Source organism: Lynx canadensis, chromosome A2 (assembly GCF_007474595.2).
Source record: "Lynx canadensis isolate LIC74 chromosome A2, mLynCan4.pri.v2, whole genome shotgun sequence".
Taxonomy (NCBI): Eukaryota; Metazoa; Chordata; class Mammalia; order Carnivora; family Felidae; genus Lynx; species Lynx canadensis.
This window is the reverse complement of record NC_044304.2, coordinates 22,102,757-22,121,385: the sequence shown is the minus strand read 5'-3', so window position 1 is coordinate 22,121,385 and position 18,629 is coordinate 22,102,757. Positions and strand designations below refer to the sequence as shown.

The following is an 18,629-nucleotide window of genomic DNA, read 5'->3' as shown; positions in this document are numbered from 1 at the left end:
GGTGCACAGAGTTTTTAATGTTGATGAAGTCCAATGTATCTATTGTGTTGTTGTTGCCTGTGCTTTTGGTGTTTATACAAGAAATCATTACCAAATCCATTGTCATGAAGATGTTCCCCTATGTTTTAATCTAAGGGTTTTGTAATTTTAGTTCTTTTTTTCAACGTTTTTATTTATTTTTGGGACAGAGAGAGACAGAGCATGAACGGGGGAGGGGCAGAGAGAGAGGGAGACACAGAATCGGAAACAGGCTCCAGGCTCCGAGCCATCAGCCCAGAGCCCGACGCGGGGCTCGAACTCACGGACCGCGAGATCGTGACCTGGCTGAAGTCGGACGCTTAACCGACTGCGCCACCCAGGCGCCCCTGTAATTTTAGTTCTTATATTTAGGTTTTTTATCTATTTTAATTTTAATACGTGGCATAAGGTAAGGGTCCAACTTAATGCAAGACCAAACTTTCTGCATGGAGTAGTCTTGGCACACTGTCAAAAATCAGTTAACCACATTTTTTTAAAAATTTTTTTTTTCAACGTTTATTTATTTTTGGGACAGAGAGAGACAGAGCATGAACGGGGGAGGGGCAGAGAGAGAGGGAGACACAGAATCGGAAACAGGCTCCAGGCTCCGAGCCATCAGCCCAGAGCCCGACGCGGGGCTCGAACTCACGGACCGCGAGATCGTGACCTGGCTGAAGTCGGACGCTTAACCGACTGAGCCACCCAGGCGCCCCAACCACATTTTTTTTTTAATCTATGAAGGAAGATATTATTATCCGGATATTAAATAGCACATATTACATTTCCGAAGATAAATGACAAAACTACATATATTACTTTCAATAATCTCTAGGCTCATATTTTATGTAGAATTGTAATATTTTAAAATAGTAATTTTCTATCATTTCCTTTTATTGTTTCTTATTATGACACAACCAGAATGACATAAATCAATGAAAAAAATAGAAAATGATTAAACTATAGACAGATTTTAAAAATTCTAAGTTAGCTCTAAAAACCATGTTACTTATTTAAGTGATATGTTTGAATATTAAACAGTCAAAAATTGATTTATTTTAAATTTGGTATCTAATTTCATTTGAGTAAAATAGTGCGAGAGAAACTGAATTAGCTGTAATTATCTAATTTATTTTATTAACTAGGTATGAATGTGGAAAATTTACTTATTTATTTTTTAAATTTTATTATTTATTTTTTTAAATTTACATCCAAATTAGTTAGCATATAGTGCAACAATGATTTCAGGAGTAGATTCCTTAGTGCCCCTTACCCATTTATCCCATCCCCCCTCCCACAACCCCTCCAGTAACCCTCAGTTTGTTCTCCATATTTATGAGTCTCTTCTGTTTTGTCCCCCTCCCTGTTTTTATATTATTTTTGTTTCCCTTCCCTTATGTTCGTCTGTTTTGTCTCTTAAAGTCCTCATATGAGTGAAATCATATGATTTTTGTCTTTCTCTGACTAACTTCACTTAGCATAATGCTGTCCAGTTCCATCCACGTAGTTGCAAATGGCAAGATTTCATTCTTTTTGATTGCCGAGTAATACTCCATTGTATGTATATACCACATCTTCCTTATCCATTCACCCATCGATGGACATTTGGGCTCTTTCCATACTTTGGCTATTGTTGATAGTACTGCTATAAACATGGGGGTGCATATGTCCCTTCGAAACAGCACACCTGTATCCCTTGGATAAATGCCTAGTAGTGCAATTGCTGGGTCGTAGGGTAGTTCTATTTTTAGTTTTTTGAGGAACCTCCATACTGTTTTCCAGAGTGGCTGCACCAGCTTGCATTCCCAACCATTTTTTTTTTTAATGTTTGTTTACTTTTGAGAGAGAGACAGTGTGAGCGGATGAGGGACAGAGAGAGGGAGACACAGAATCTGAAGCAGGCTCTAGGCTCTGAGCTGTCATCACAGAACCCAACACAGGGCTCACACTCATGAATCATGAGATCATGACCTGAGCCAAAGTCAGATGCTTAACAGACCCAGACACCCCCAGTTAACCACTTATGCAAGGGTTTATTTCTAGGCTCTCTGTTCTGTTGGTGTACATGTCTATTCTTATGCCACCACCACACTGTTTTGATTACTGTAGCTTTGTAGTAAGTATTGAAATCAGGAAGTGTGATTCTTCCAACTTTCTTCTTTTCTAAGACTATTTTGGATATTTGGGGTCTCTTGAGATGCCATATGAATTTTAGGTTAAGTTTCTCTGTTTTTGCAAAAAAAAAAAAACACTGTTGGGCTTTTGATAGAGATTACGTTGAATCTATATATTACATTGTATCTATTACATTGAGTAGTATTATCACTAACAATATTAAGTCCATGAACGTGGGGTTTTTTCCTTTTCTTTATGTCTTCTTTAATTTTGTTCAGCCATGTTTTGTAGTGTGTTTAAACTCTGTGGATAAGTTTATTTCTAAGTGTTTTATTCTTTTTGATGCTATTATAAATGGAATGGTTTCTATCATGAAAATGTTTAATTTTCTAAAATGTTTTTTTTCTGCATCAGTTGAGATGATTATATAGTTTTTATTCCTTCATTCTGTTAGTGTGGTGTATTATATTGATTGATTTTTGTATGTTGAACCATCCTTAAATTCCTGGAACAAATTCCACTTGGTGCATAATCTTCTTTAATATAATGAATTGAGTTTGCTTATATTTTGTTGATAATTTTTGCATTGATATTCATAAGATATATTAGTCGGTAGTTTTCTCGTTAGTGTCTGTCTGACTTTGGTTTCTAGGTAATGCCAGCCTCATACAAGGAATTAGGAAATTTTCTCTCCCCTTCATTTTTTGGAATAATTTGAGAAGTATTGATGTTAACTTTTTTAAACATTTGGTAGAATTCATGAGTGAAGCCATCTTGTCCAGGGCTTTTCTTTGTTTGGAGGGTTTTGATTACTGATTCTATCTCCTTACTAGTTACAGGTTTATTCATATTTTCTATTTCTTCATAATTCAGTTTTGATGGATGGTCTATTTCTGGGAATTTTTTGGGAATTTCATCTAGGATATCTAATTTGTTGATATACAGTTATTCATAGTGCTTATAATCCTTTTTATTTCTGTAAAATCAGTAGTGATGTCCCCACTTTCATTTCTGATTTTACTAATTTGAGTCTTCTCTCTTTTTTCTTAGCCATTCTACTCAAAGGTTCATCTTTTTTTTTTTTTTTGAAGAATAACTTTTGGCTTGATTTTCTCTATTTTTCTGGTCTTTATTTCATTAATCTCTGTTGTAATCTATTATTTCCTTCCTTCTGCTAGCTTTGGGCTTAGTTTGCTCTTCTTTTGTAGTATCTTAAGATTTAAAGTTAGGTTATTTTTTTTTTTTTGAGATGTTTCTTCTTTTTAAATGTATGCATTTGCAACTAAAAATTTCCCACTTAGCACTGCTTTTGCTCCATCTGCTAAGTTTTGTTATGTTGTTTTCGTTTTCATTTGTCTCTAATTTTCCTTGTGATTTCTTCTTTGACAAGTTGGCTGTTTAAGAGTGTGTTGTTTAATTTCCACATTTTTGTGAATTTTCTAGTTTTCCTTTTGATATTGATCTCTACTTTCATTTCATTATGATTAGAAAAGATACTTTGTATGATTTCAATCTTTTAAAATTTATTAAGATTTATAGGCTAACATATGTCTGTCCTGGAAGAATGTTCCATGTGCACTTGAGAAAAATGTATATTCTGCTGTTGGATGGAGTATTCTGTATATGTCTACTGGGTCCAGTTGGTTTGTAGTGTTAAATCATCTATTTCCTGTTGATCTATAATGGTTATTCTATCCATTATTGAAATTTGAGTATAGAAGTCTCCACTAATTACTGTTGAATTATATGATAATCCCTTCAAATCTGTTAATGCTTGCTTCATATATTTTGGGGCTCTGATGTTAGGTACATACATGGATTACATGTTTTGAAACTATTTATATAAAGGTCTTATTTAGGTCATACCATCCATAAGTTTGCTTTTATATTTGAATATATTTCTAGGATTCATTTGTGTTGATGTGAAGTTCTGTGTTCCTTCATTTTCACTATTGTGAAGAGTTTCTTTGTACGACTCTACTACAACTTTCTATGTTCTTTGTATTTCCATATACATTTTGAAGTCAGCATGTCAATTTCTATAAAAAAACATCCTGCTGAGATCTGATTGCCATTGCATTATATCTATAAATCAATTTAGAGAGTATTGACATCATAACAGTGTTATGTCTTCCTGTTCATGGTATCTCTTTCTATTTATTTAGGTTTTCTTTAATTTCTATCAGCGGGTTTTTGTAGTTTTCATTGTATAAGTCTTGCACATATTTTGTTAAATGTACTCCTAAGCATTTCACATTTCCTGATGCTCTTGTAAATGATACTGTTTTGTTTTGTGGTTGCCCCACAGAAGATGGGATCAGCCCTACCACCACCCAAAATTTGTTTGAATGTTGAGACTGATGACACCACACATATACCAAGAGGCTACGACAGGGCTTGTTTTTCACAGAATGGGGTTTTCTGGGGAGAGCAGTGCAGGCACACGAGTTGTTCTGGGGTAGCTTGAGTGAAGGGAAGGGTGAGTGGCTCCGGTTTTTATTATGGTTGGGGAACAGGAGCAAGGTGAAGATACCTGTGTATAGGTTGGATTTTTATGATTTGAACTCCTCTGTCCCCCTGCCCCAACTGACAGTGAGGGCAGAAATGCCAGGGCTATCTTATTGACTTGCCCAGATACACGGCAAGAAGGAGGGAATGGAGCTTAAACCTGCCAGCAGTCAAACATCAAAAATAAATTCATTTTTTTTACTTACGTTTACATTTAAATTTCCAATTGTTTATAGTATATAAAAATACAATTGACTTTTGTATGTTGACCTTGTATCCTATGTCCTTGTTAAATTCGCTTATTAATTCTCAGTACCCTTCATAAATTCCTTGGGAATTTCTATATAGATGCTCATGTTATCTGCAAATAAAGACGTTTATAATTCTTTCTCTCTAATCTGTGTGCCTTCCACTTTTAAAAAACACTTTTAAAAAACTGTTTTTAAATATTTTATTTTTTTGAGAGACAGAGACAGAGTGTAGGCAGGGGAGGGTCAGAGAGAGAAGGGGACACAGAATCCAAAGCAGGCTCCAGGCTCTGAGCTGTCAGCACAGAGCCTGATGCGGGGCCTGAAACCACGACCGTGAGATCATGACCTGAGCCGAAGTCAAACGCTTAACCCTGACTGAGCCACCCAGGTACTCCTGTCTTCCACTTTTATATTAATGAATTAATTAGCCTTAAAATTCTGGTTAGAACCTTTGCACAGTATTGAATAAATGTGGTGAGGGTGAATATCCTTGCTTTGTTCCTGACCTCAGGGGGAAAGTTTTTAGCCTTTCACTATTGAATATATAGTTAGGTGTAGGTATTTCATAGATGCTCTTTACTGGGAAGTTCTCTTTAATTCCTTGGGTACACAGATTTTATGGATGGAATGTGGAATATTGCTAAATGCTTTCTGCATTAAGACAATCATATGGTTTTTCTTTTTTAGTTTCTTAATATGATGAAACATGTTGATTTTTCTGCTGTTGAACCAACTTTGCATTCCTGGGATAAACTGTAATTGGTTATAATGTATGTTGCTGGATTTGATTTGCTAAAAATTTGTTAAAGATTTTTGCATCTTTGTTCATGAAGGATATTGGTGTGTAGTCTTCTTGTGATGTCTTCAGTAACAGGATTCTGCTGGCTTTATAAAATGAATCGGAGAGTGTTCTCTACTCTTCTGTTTTCTGTAGAATCAGTATTATTATATCTTTGATGTTTGTTAGATTTTACCAATGAAGTCTACAGTTTTCTTTGTGGGAAAAATTTAAATAATGAATTCGATCTCTTTAATAGGTATATAGAGCTATTTAGGTTATATAGTTCTTGAGTGAGCTTGGATAATCTTTCAAGAAATTTATCCATACTGTCTTAATGATCACATTTGTTGGCATAAAAATTTCAGAATACTGTTTTTTATTGTCTGTAGAATATGTAGTGATACCCCCTCTGTCATTTGCTGGTGTTGGTAATTTGTGTTACCTCTCTTTTTTTGGGTAGAGGTTTATTAATTTTATTGTTTTAAAGAACCAAATTTTGGTTTTATTTTTTCTACTTTTAAATTTGTTTTCTAAATAAATGAACTTAAAAAAATTTTTAAAAATGGGGCACCTGGGTGGGTCAATCAGTTAAGCATCTGACTCTTGGTTTCAGCTCAGGTCATGATCTCACAGTCCCTGAGTTTGAGCCCTGCATTAGGCTCTGTGCTGACAGCGTGGAGCCTGCTTTGGATTCTCTCTCTCCCATCCTCTGCTTGCTCTTTCTCTGTCTCTTGTCTCTCTCTCTTTCTCTCTAAATAAGTAAACTGAAAACTTTTTTAAAATTTGTTTTCAATTTCATTTATTTCTACTGTTAATGTTTATTATTTATGATGACTCTGGGATTGTTTTTTCTGATTTTTTTCTTTTTTTAGAGGTAAAAAAGTATAGACCATCAATTTGAGATCTGGCTTTTCTAATATAAGCATTATAATGCCATATATTTCCTCAAAGCACTGCTTTACCTGAATTCCACACATTTTGGTCTCTTGTGTTTTCATTTTCATTCAGTTCAAACATGTGCTAATTTCTCTTGTGATCTCTTTTTTGACTCATGGGTTTTATAGAAGAGTGTTGCTTAATTTCTTATGGTGATATACATATAGATATCTATCTATATATAATTTCTAAATCATTTTGTGGACAGACAACATACTTTGTGTCATTTCAGTCCGTTTGCATTTGTTGAGATTCTTATTATAGCCCAGAACAAGGTCTCTCTTAGTGAGGTATATTTGCAAAGAATATGTATTCTGCTGTTGTTTGGGTGTTTAATAATAAGTGTTAATTAGGTCAATGTAGTTCATAATGTTGTTCAAGTTTTCTATATTCTGATTTTTTGCCTAGTTGTTTTATCTGTTACTGAGAGGGGGAATGTTGAAGTCTCCAGGTGTAACTGTGTATTTATTTATTCATTTCTCCTTTCAGTTCTGTCATTTTTGCTTCATGATTTTGAAGCTCTATTAGGCACATACACATTTAGAATTGTTTTGTCTTTGATAAATTAGCCCTTTTATCATCTTGAAATGTCTTCCTAACCTTGGTAATATTCTTTGTACTGAAGTCTACATTGTCTAAAATTAATATATTCAGTCTAATTGTTTTTTTGTAGACTGTTTTTATATACAGTTTATGTGGTGCATCTATTTTTCCATTTTTTTATTACCTGTGTCCTTGTATTTAAAGTGGTGTGTTTTTTTTTTCTGTAGGCAGCACATACTTGAGTCTTTTTAAAAATTCCACCTGACAATTTCTGCATTTTTATTAGAGTGTTTATACTATTTACAGTTAATGTAATTATTGATATGGTTTGATTTAAATCTAACACTTTACTATTTGCTCTTTATTTGTCCTATCTCTTTTAAGTTTCTTTTAGCTCTTGATTATTTTATATTATTTTATCTCCACTATTGATTTATTAGCTGCAATTCTTATTTACTTTTTAGTGATTATGATAGGGTTTATGATACATACCTTTCACTTATCACAGTATACCTTCAAATAATATTGTACCACTTCATGTAGGGTATAAAAACCTTACAAAAGTATACTTCTATTTCCCCCATCCCATACTTTGTGCTTTTATTGTTATATATATTTTAATTCTACATATATTATAAACCCTATTATATATTTTACTACCTTTGCTTTTGACAATTATATTCTGAAAAGATAAAAAAATAAGGGGAGTTTGGTTTTTTGTCTCATTTTTTCTTTGTTCATTTGTTTCTTAAATTACACATATTAATGAAATTATATGGTATCTATCTTTCTGTGACTTATTTCACTTAGCATTATACCGTTTAGATCCCTCCATGTTGTTGCCAATGGCAATATTTCATTATTTTTATAGCTGAGTAATATTCCATTGTGTAATACACCACATTTTCTTTATTCATTCATCTATCCAAGGACACATACGTTGCTTTCATATCTTGACTATTGTGAATAATGCTCAATAAACAGAGATGCATATATCTTTTTAAATTAGTGTTTTTGTTTTCTCTGGGTAAATACCCAGAAGGGGAATTACTGGATCATATAGTATTTCTGTTTTTAATAATTTGAGGAAACTACATTTTCCATAGTGGCTGCACCAATTTACATTCCTACCAATAATACAGGAGAGTTCCCTTTTCTCCACATCCTTGCCAACACTTGTTTTTTCTTGTCCTTTTGATACTAGCCATTCTGGCTGGTGTGAGGCGATTTCTCATTGTGGTTTTGATTTATATTTCTGTAATGATTTGTAATGCTGAACATCTTTTCATGTGTCTGTTGACCATCTGTATGTCTTCTTTGGAAAAATAGGTCTATTCAGGTCCTCTGCCCATTTTTAAATTAGATTATTTGTTTTTCTGGTGTTGAGTTGTGCAAGTTCTTTATCTTTTTTGGATATTTACCCCTTATCAGATAAATCATTTTGCAGATATTTTCTCCCATCCATTCATTCTTCTCTCAAACATCTTGTGTTTTCATTTCGTTGATGGTTTCCTTTGCTGTGCAAAAGTTTTTTAACTTGATGTAATCCCAGTTTTTTCTTTTTTCTTTTCTCTTTTGTTTGCTTTGCCTGGAGAGACCAATCCAGAAAAATAATGCTAAAGCAGATGTCAGAATTTACTATCTATGTTTACTTCTCTGATTCTTATGGTTTTAGATGTTACATTTAGGTCCTTAATCCATTTTGAGTTTATTTTTGTGTATGGTGTAAGAAAGTGGCCCAATTTCATTCTTCTGCACAAGCTGTCCCATTTGCCCAACAAAAAGAGACTTTTTCCTATTGTGTATTCTTGCCTCCTTTGTGATAGATTATTTGACCATGTAAGTACAGGTTTATTTTTGGGCTCTCTGTTCTGTTCCATTGATCTATGTGTCTGTTTTTGTGCCAGTATCATACTGTTTTGATTACTATGGCTTTGTAGTGTAGTTTGAAATCTGGGAGCATTATATCTCCAGCCTTGTTCTTCTTTCTGAAGAATGTTTTGGCTATTCAGGGTCTTTTGTGGTTCCATACAAATCTGAGGACTACTTGTTCTAGTTCTGTGAAAAATCAATTGTTACTTTGATAGGGATTGCATTGAATCTGTAGATTGTTTGGTGAAGTATAGACATTTTTTTTTTAACTTTTTTTTTTTTAACGTTTATTTATTTTTGAGACAGAGAGAGACAGAGCATGAACGGGGGAGGGGCAGAGAGAGAGGGAGACACAGAATCGGAAACAGGCTCCAGGCTCTGAGCCATCAGCCCAGAGCCCGACGTGGGGCTCGAACCCATGGACCGTGAGATCGTGACCTGAGCTGAAGTCGGATGCTTAACCGACTGAGCCACCCAGGCGCCCCAAGTCTGGACATTTTAATGATATTAATTCTTCAGACCTATCTTTCCATTTATTTGTGTCATCTCCAGTTTCATTCATTGATATCTTATAGTTCAGAATACAGGTCTTTGATCTCCTTGGTTAAATTTATTCTTAGGTATTTTATTCTTTTTGATACAATTGTAAATGGGATTATTTTCTTTATTTCTCTTTCTGCCAGTTGATTATTAGTGTATAGAAACTCAACAGAGTTCTGTATATTAATTTTGTATCCTGCAACTTTACTGAATTCATTTATTAGTTCCCGTAGTTTTTTTTTTTAATCTTTAGGTGTTTTTGTTTTTTAATCTATAGTATCATGCCATCTGCCAAGAGTGACAGTTTTACTTTTTCTTTACTAATTTGGATGCCTTTTATTTCTTTTTCTTGTCTGATTGCTGTGGCTAGGGCTTCTGGTACTATGTTGAATGAACGTGGTGAGAGTGGACATCCTTGTCTTATTCCTGATGTTAGAGGGAAAGCTTTTAGCTTTTCACCATTGACTATGAAATTAGCTGTGGGTGTGTCATATATGGCCATTATTATTTTGAGACATGTTTCTTCTCTGCCCGTTTTGTTGATAGTTTTTATCATGAATAGATGTTGAATTTTGTGATTTTTTTTCTGTATTTATTGAGAGGATTGCATGAGTTTTATTCTTCATTTTGTTAATATGGTGTATCAGGTTGATTGATTTGCAAATATTGAATCACCCTTGCATCCCTGAAATAAATCCCACTTGATTGTGGTGAATGATCCTTTTAATATATTGTTTTATAATTGGGTTTGCTAATATTTTGTTGAGAAATTTTGCATCATTGTTTATCAGGGATATTGGTCTATAATTTTCTTGTAGTATCTTTGTGTGGTTTTGGTATCAGGGTAATGCTGGCCTCAGAATGAATTTGGAAGCATTCCTGTCTCTTCTATTTTTTGGAATAGTTTGAGAAGGATAGGTATTAATGCTAATTCAAATGTTTGATACAGTTCACCTGTGAAGCTATCTGGTCCTGGACTTTTGTTTGTTGAGATCTTTGTCATTATTGATTCAATTTCATTACTACTAGTAGGTCTGTTCCAATTTTTTTTTATTAAAAAATTTTTTAACATTTATTAATGAGAGACAGAGAGAGACAGAGCATGAGCATGGGAGGGGCCAAGAGACTGGGAGACACAGAATCTGAAGCAAGCTCCAGGCTCTGAGCTGTCAGCACAGAGCCCAACACGGGGCTTGAACTCAGAAACTGAGAGATCACGACCTGAGCCGAAGTAGGATGCTTAACCAACTGAGCCACCCAGGTGCCGCTGGTCTGTTCCAATTTTTTTATTTATTCCTGATTCAGTCTTGGAAAATTTCTAGAAATTTATCCACTTCTAGGTTTTTCAGTTTATTGATGTATAATTTTTCATAGTTGTTTCATAATCCTTTGTATTTTTGTGGTGTTGGTTGTAATTTCTCTTTTTCGTGAGTTTTCTTTTTTTTCCTTGATGAATCTGGCTAGAGGTTTATCAATTTTGCTTATCTTTTCAAAGAACCAGCTCTTAGTTTCATTGATCTTTTCTATAGTGTTTTTTTAGTCTATGTATTTCTGCTCTGATATTAATTCCTTCCTTCTGCTGACTTTGGGCTTTCTTCTTTTTCTAGTTAGATTGATATTTTTGTTTGTTTGTTTCTTAAGGTAGGACTGTATCATTATAAATTTCTCTCTTAGAACTACTTTTGCTAAGTCCCAAAGATTTTGAACCATTGTGTTTCCATTTTCATTTGTCTCTAGGTATTTTTAAATTTCCTCCTTTATTTCTTCATTGACCTATTGGTTGTTTAGTAGCATGTTGTTTAGTTTCTGTGTGTTTGCGTTTTTTTCTAGTAATTGATTTCTAGTTTCATACCATCGTGGTTGGAAAAGATGCTTGATACGATTTCATGTTTTTAAAATTTATTGAAACTTGTATTTTGGCCTAACATGAGAGCTATTTTGGAGAACATTACATGTGCACTTTAAAAGAATGTATATTCTGTTGTTTTGGGATGGAATGTTCTGTATATATCTGTTAAGTCTATTTGGTCTTAATTTCCATTCTAAACTACTGTTTCCTTATTGATTTTTTTGCATGGATGATCTATCTAGTCTTGAAGTGGGATTTTAAACTCCTCTACTAATATTGTATTACTATCAATTTCTCCCTGTAAGTCTGCTCATATTTGTTTCATATGTTTAGGTCCTCCTATGTTGGGTGCACAGATATTTACAATTGTTATATTCTCTTGTATTGATCACTTTATCATTATGTATCTCTTGTTACAGTCTTTATTTTAATGTTTATTTATTTTAGAAAGAGAGAGGGTGTGAGGGGGCAAGGGGCAAAGAGAGAGAGGGAGACAGAATCCCAAGCAGGCTCTGTACTTTTGGCACAGAGCCCGATGCAGGGCTTGAACCCACAGACTGTGAGATCATGACCTGAGTTTTTTTGTTTGTTTGTTTGTTTTTGCTTCCAATATCTTTTTCTACTTCTTCACTTTGAATCTGCTTGTGTCTATGTGTCTTTAGGTCTGAAGCGAGTCTTTTATAGACAGCATATAGATGGGTCTTATTTTTGTATTCATTCAGTCATCCTGTGTCTTTTGATTGAAGCATTTATCCATTTACGTTTAAAGTAATTATTGATAGGTATATACTTATTACCATTTTGTAAATTGTTTTCTGGTTGTTTTTTGTAGTTGTTCTATACTCCTTTCTTCTTGCTCTCTTCCATTCTGATTTGGTGACTTTTTTTAGTGTTGTGCTTTGGTTCCTTTGTCTTTATTTTTGTGTACTTATTACACATTTTTGGTTTGTGGTTACTATAAGACTCATATATGATATCCTCTGTATGTAACACTCTATATTAAGTCAGTCATTTAAGTTTGAACATATTCTGAAAGTACTACATTTTTACTCTCCTCCTCCATGTTTTAATGTATATGACATCATATTTTTATATCTTTTTATTTTGTGTATCCCTTAACTAATTTTTGTAGGTATAATTGATTTTACTACTTTTGTCTTTTACCTTCATACTAGCTTTTTAAGTGATTATATTATTAGTATGTTTGCTTTTGCCAGTGAAATTTACTGGTGAATTTACCAGTGAAATTTACTTTACTTTTTATGTTTCCTTTCATAATTTTCTTCTAATTATGATCTTTTATTTTCCTCTTAAAGAGATCCCTTTAACATTTCTTGTAAGGTTGGTTTAGTGGTGATGAACATTTTCAACTTTTGTTTGTCTGAAAAACTATCTCCCCTTTAATTCTAAGCAATAACTTTGCCAGATAAAGTATTCTTGGTTATAGGCTTTTTCCTTTCAACACTTTGGATATATCATATCCCTCTCTTCTTCTTGCAAAGTTTCTGCTGAAAATCTGGTGATAGCCCTATTGGAGTTTTCCTTCTATGTAGCTATTTGCTTTTCTCTTCCTGCTTTTAAGATTCTCTGTAATTTCTGCCATTTTAATTATCATGTGCCTTGGTGTAGACCTCCTGGGTCCATTGTGTTAGGGGCTTTTTGTGCTTCCTGAACCTGGATGTCTGTTTTCATCCCCAAGTTAAGAAAATTTTCAGCTATTATTTCTTAAAATAAGTTTTCTGCCCCATTCTCTCTCTCTCTCTCTCTCTCTCTCTCTGTCTCTCTATCTCTCTCTCTTTTCTCTTCTCTTTCTGGGATCTCTTTAATGTGAAGAGGTTAGTGTTAGTACACTTGATGTTGTCTCAGAGGTCCCTTCATCTGTCCTCATTAAAAATTCTTTTTCTTTTTGCTGTTCACCTTGGGTGCTTTCCCCTACCCTGTGTTCCAGATTGCCAAGCTGTTCCTCTGCATCCTCTAATCTGCTGTTGATTTCCTCTATTCAGTTACTTTTAGTCCACTCTGATTTGTTCCTTTTTATATTTTCTGTCTCCTTGTTGATGTTCTCTCTGAGCTCCTCCTCTACTCTTCTCACAAGTCAAATGAGCATCCTTATCACCATTACTTTGGATTCTTCAGCAGGTAGATTGCCAATCTCCACTTTGCTTAGTTCTTTTTCTGAGTCCCTGTCATCATCTTCTGTTTGGAACATATTCCTCTGTGTCCTCATTCTGTTTGACTCTGTGTTTGTTTCTGTGCATTAGGTAGCGTAGGTATGTCTCCCGGTCTTAAAAGTAACGGCCTTGAGTGGAAGTGCAGTCTCCCCTGGTCACCAGAACCAAGCGCTCAAGGAGTGTCCCTGTGTGGGCTGCTTGCACCCTCCTGTTGTGACTGGGCCACAACTTGTGTGGTGTAATGATGGGCAGGACTGGCCCCTGGTATGGCTGGCTGAATGGCTCGGCTGTAGCCGCTGCAGGCATGCTGGTGTGTGGTGCCGGCTGTCTGCTTCCCCAGGGCAGGTGTCACTTTGGAATGGTGCCAGTCCTGGCCGAGGCTGCCTTCCAGGTGTGCTGGGGCAGGAGCCACTTTGGAGGGACACCTGCTGGGGCACGTGGGTTGGGTGGTGTGGGTCCACAGGGGAATGCTGGTGGGGGACGAGCGATGCCAGCAAGGTGGATGAAGTATCAGAACTGGCTCCTGTAAGCAGCCAGCCACCTAGGCTGAAGGGGGGCAAGAAAAATGGCGTCACCAGCACTTCCATCTCTGGAGAAATCTCCTACAGATCCCTGCCCTTTCAGCAAACGTGGTAAAATTAGTCAATAAATCTTCTTCACATTTAAGCCAGGTGCTTTTCAAACTGCTGCTCTCCTGTTGGGTCTCAGACTGAGTGATGTAGCGCACTGGCCCTTTAAGAGCAGACTCTTGGTTTCCTATAGCCCTCCAGGTCTCCCACAGTTAAGCCTATTGATTTTTAAAGCCAGACATTATAGGGGCTCATCTTTCTGGGGCACATCCCCAGGGTGGGGATGCCCAGTGTGGGGTTTGATCCCCTTGCTCCTCAGGGAGGACCTCCTCAGGGAGGGAGCAGACCTCCTCTGGGATGGTATTCTCCCCACTTGTGGCCTGTGTGCCTGGGGTTTGGTTCCCAACCATGTCTCTGACCCTCCCACCTTTCTTGATAGGACCTTCTCTTTACGTTATTAGCTGTGGAATAGCTGGTCTGCCAGTCTTCAGGTGGTTTTCAGAGTGAGCTGCATTCTGTGTACTTGTTGCCCTCCTGTGTCTGTGGGAGGAGGTGAGCTCAGGGTCCTCCTCCTTCACCGTCTTCCCCTGCTCCTAATCTGTGTCTCTCAAATTTGTGTTAAATGCTGGACCTTATGTGTAACAGGACAGTAGTGACCTAGGTAAATAGTATTAATGCCTAGAAAAGAACATGCCTTCATTCTACCAGGTCATCAGTGTGGAGTGTTGAGCCACGGCTGGGAGTTGAATGGTGGGCACTGCTACCCCCTACTAGTATGGGGCCTGGAGTGCTAGAAGTCTCTTCGGTGTTCTGGCTTTCAGGAGGCCCTGGAGCTTCTTTCTCCTGTGCCTGAGTAAATGGGGGTCTGGCTGTTTCTCTACACTCTTACCTGTTAGCCCACCTCCAGTGGTAGGCTGCTGTTGTTACTTGGGGCAGGCTCATGGGCGGAGCGGGGGGGGGGGGGAAGAGGGTTTTTTTGAGGCTCTTTAGCTCTCTTGTGGCATCAGTCTTGGGCAGGTCTCGGGTGGGGCTCTCTCAGATGTTCTTGTGTCAGTAGAGTGGGATATCCTGGTTCTTTTTCACCTCTGTGCACTAAGTGTGTTGGGATTAATTTGCACATTGTTGGGAAAGGCCCCTTCAGAAGCTATTGGCATTTGGTTATTTGAACTCCAGCACTCCACAGAGTGAACTTTGAAGATTGTAGCTCTGACCCCATCATCTGCTGAAAAGCCGTCTAGGACACCCATGGCCCTCAGGTCAGAGGCATTGAGCTTTGCAGCCTCCAGCCCCTCACTCTGCCCTTCCTTCAGTTACTGAAGTCTTGTCTGTCTCCCTAGGCCAGCCCATCAGTCTTGAGGGCAGATTCTTGTTCTCTGTGTACTGCTAGAGATGAAATGGTGCCTGGTAGGGTCTCAGCAACTGCCTTAGGTGGGCGAACAATGAGTGCAAGCCTAGAAAGCCCTTACCTCCCCTGCATTCCAGCAGATAGACAGACACCTGCCAGGTCCAGGTTCAGGCACACATGTCACAGAGGCCCAGAGGCCTTTCTGGGGACCACCCTACTTCTCAAGTTTAGAGAGGAGCCTCTCTCCTGTGCCCCCAGCCCTGTGTTTGTCAGCCCTGGCAGGGATCTCACAGTACTGATCTCCTGTGTCTACCTCTGCTCCCTCCTTCTAGTTCCCCAGCACAGGGACTTGCCTGCCAGGCCTGCCTCACCCAGCCTGAGGTGGGCACTTGGTGAGCCTGTGGGGGACCTTTGCGGCACTGATGCAGCTGCCCCAGCTTTGGGCTGATTCTGCAAGTGCATGTCAAGTTAAAAATTTTAAAGCTTCTTTTCCTGTTTTAGGAACAGTGAGTCATCACACTCCTTTTGGTGGATGCACGAGGACTTGGGCTGGAAGCATGTGGAGTGTCCTGCGAGGCTGGAGGAGAAGGCATCTGAGCGCATGGGGAGCCCTGGGGCGGCAGCGGCCCCCCAGTGTCCGTGCTCTGGCCAGCGCGGGCCCCGGGACTGGGGACGAGTACAGTCACGTGGTGGTGGGTGCGGGCTCGGCGGGCTGCGTGCTGGCCGGGCGGCTCACCGAGGACGCGGACAGGCGTGTGCTGCTGCTGGAGGCCGGGCCCAAGGACATGCTCGCCGGGAGCAAGCGGCTCTCGTGGAAGATCCACATGCCCGCGGCCCTCGTGGCCAACCTGTGCGATGACAGGTACAACTGGTGCTACCACACGGAACCGCAGCCAGGCCTCGACGGCCGCGTGCTGTACTGGCCGCGCGGCCGGGTCTGGGGAGGCTCGTCGTCGCTCAACGCCATGGTCTACATCCGCGGGCACGCAGAGGACTACAACCGCTGGCAGCGGGAAGGCGCGGCCGGCTGGGACTACGAGCACTGCCTGCCCTACTTCCGCAAGGCGCAGAGCCACGAACTGGGTGCTAACAGGTACCGCGGCGGCGACGGGCCACTACACGTGTCCCGGGGCAAGACCAACCACGCGCTGCACCGCGCCTTCCTGGAGGCGGCGCAGCAGGCTGGCTACCCCCTCACTGAGGACATGAATGGCTTCCAGCAAGAAGGCTTCGGATGGATGGACATGACCATCCACCAAGGTAGCACAAGGCTCCCGTCCCCCATCTCCCTGGTTCCTCCTTTTGCCCATCACAGCCCCATCCCCCTGCCCCCATCGTGGTCAGTAAGTGAGGATAAACGGACTAGTATGAGGCCGAGATGACGGAGGTCTCACGCCCCCTACAGGCCACAGAATACAATTCGTAGCCAGTGAGAAATGACTTGGAGACAGACTCTCGGGCATCCTTTAGGCCTCTGGCCTCTGTTGTGGAGAGTCAGCTCTTTGACCAAAGAGACTTACAGATAAGGAAACTGAGGCAAAGAGCACTGAAGTGCCTTGCACACAGCAGGACAGAGGCAGGGCCTGGGTTGACCCAGGGCCCTTGCCTGCCTCTATAGAGTTCTTACCCCCTTGTATTAGGTGCTCCTGGTCATCCTGTTGGGAGTGGAGGGTGTTTTTCCACCCCAGATGGATGTGGATTTCAGTCCTGCAGAGACTTGGTTTTAGCCCTACTTTGCAGGCAGAGCTTGTCCTGCCAGGGGAAGGGCACATTCCATCTTTCTTCAGCCCCAGCCCCACCCTCCCACCCCCACATCAGGCAAAGGGGCAGGGGCTGTGCCTGATCGCCTTGCTCTGTCTGCCAGGCAAGCGCTGGAGCACAGCCTGTGCGTACCTGCATCCAGCACTGAGCCGCCCCAACCTCACTGCCGAGGCCCAGACGTTTGTGAACAGGGTACTGTTTGAAGGCACGCGTGCAGTGGGTGTGGAGTACGTCAAGAATGGCCAGAGTCACCGGGTGAGTGAGTTACTTCCAGGCTGGCGCAGTCGAGATGGAAGGGAATGAGCAGTCACCCTAGTGGTCATGCTTAGTGTGGGTAGCAGTTGGGCTCTTGTCCCCAGGGTCTCAGAGGAGAGGAAGCCCTCAGTCCAGCCACCTGCAGAGAGCCCATGGTGGCTCCTGTGAGCCTCTGTCTGCCCCTCCCCACCTCAGAGCAGGCTCCTAGAACCTTCCATACCTTTTGAGAAATTGATAGGTTTGTACTAAGGCTTTAAAAACCACAAATGTGATCATAATCCATATTTCAACACTACACTTTTTAAAAATATGTATTCATTTATTTTTGAGAGAAAATGTGCAAGCAGGGGAAGGGGCAGAGAGAGAGAGAATCCCAAGAAGGCTCCATTATGTCAGCACAGAACCTAATGCAGGGCTTGATCCCATGAACTGAGCCAAAATCAAGAGCCAGATGCCTAACTGGCTGAGCCACCCAGTGCCCCCAGCACTATGCTGTTCTCCACTTAGCAGTGTGTCAGGATCATTCTGCCTCTATGTGAAGATCTGACTCACTGCTTGCTTTATTGAAGCTGCTTGTTGGAGTGTCTGGGGCTCTACAGTCCCGTTTTTAAGACCATCGTTACAGTGTGACTGTTGCAGAACGTATCAGCATGTGAAGCGCGCTTCAGTGTTGCACCCGCACTCGGGAGCTGCATGTGTGGAGCGCCCTTCATAGAGCGGCCCGCTGAGCATCCCCTTCCTTACTCTGGGGCCTGGGAACGGGATCCCCACCCACCACTCGGGGACATCACACCAAGGCCACACTCTCGGTGTTCTGTCTCGCTTTTCAGGAAGCGTGACCTGCGTGCCTCTGCCTCTTCCAGGCTTATGCCAGCAAGGAGGTGATTCTGAGCGGGGGCGCCATCAACTCTCCACAGCTGCTCATGCTCTCGGGTGTCGGCAACGCAGACGACCTCAGGAAACTGGGTATCCCGGTGGTGTGCCACCTTCCCGGTGAGCTCCCTTTGCTGCTGCTCCTCAGAGGGGGCCTCTGCTAATAAAACAGCTTATTGAAGTGCATTAGCGTGGAGCTGGGGAGGGGGCAGCAGTCAGCTTTCCTCAGAACGGCCACATTCTTC

At 40.0% G+C, this 18,629-nt stretch overlaps 1 protein-coding gene across 6 annotated transcripts in view; it reads left to right on the top strand.

Moving 5' to 3' along the window:
* CHDH (choline dehydrogenase) overlaps nt 1–18,629 on the top strand; it is a 40,292-nt gene that overhangs the window by 14,705 nt on the left and 6,958 nt on the right. For all 6 annotated transcript variants that reach the window (XM_030307028.1, XM_030307029.1, XM_030307032.1 and 3 more), the window contains 3 exons: nt 15,997–16,755; nt 17,360–17,511; nt 18,375–18,504. In XM_030307028.1, the coding sequence (XP_030162888.1) occupies nt 16,053–16,755; nt 17,360–17,511; nt 18,375–18,504 (985 nt within the window). In that variant the 5' untranslated portion in view covers nt 15,997–16,052. The remainder of the gene's footprint in view (nt 1–15,996; nt 16,756–17,359; nt 17,512–18,374; nt 18,505–18,629) is intronic.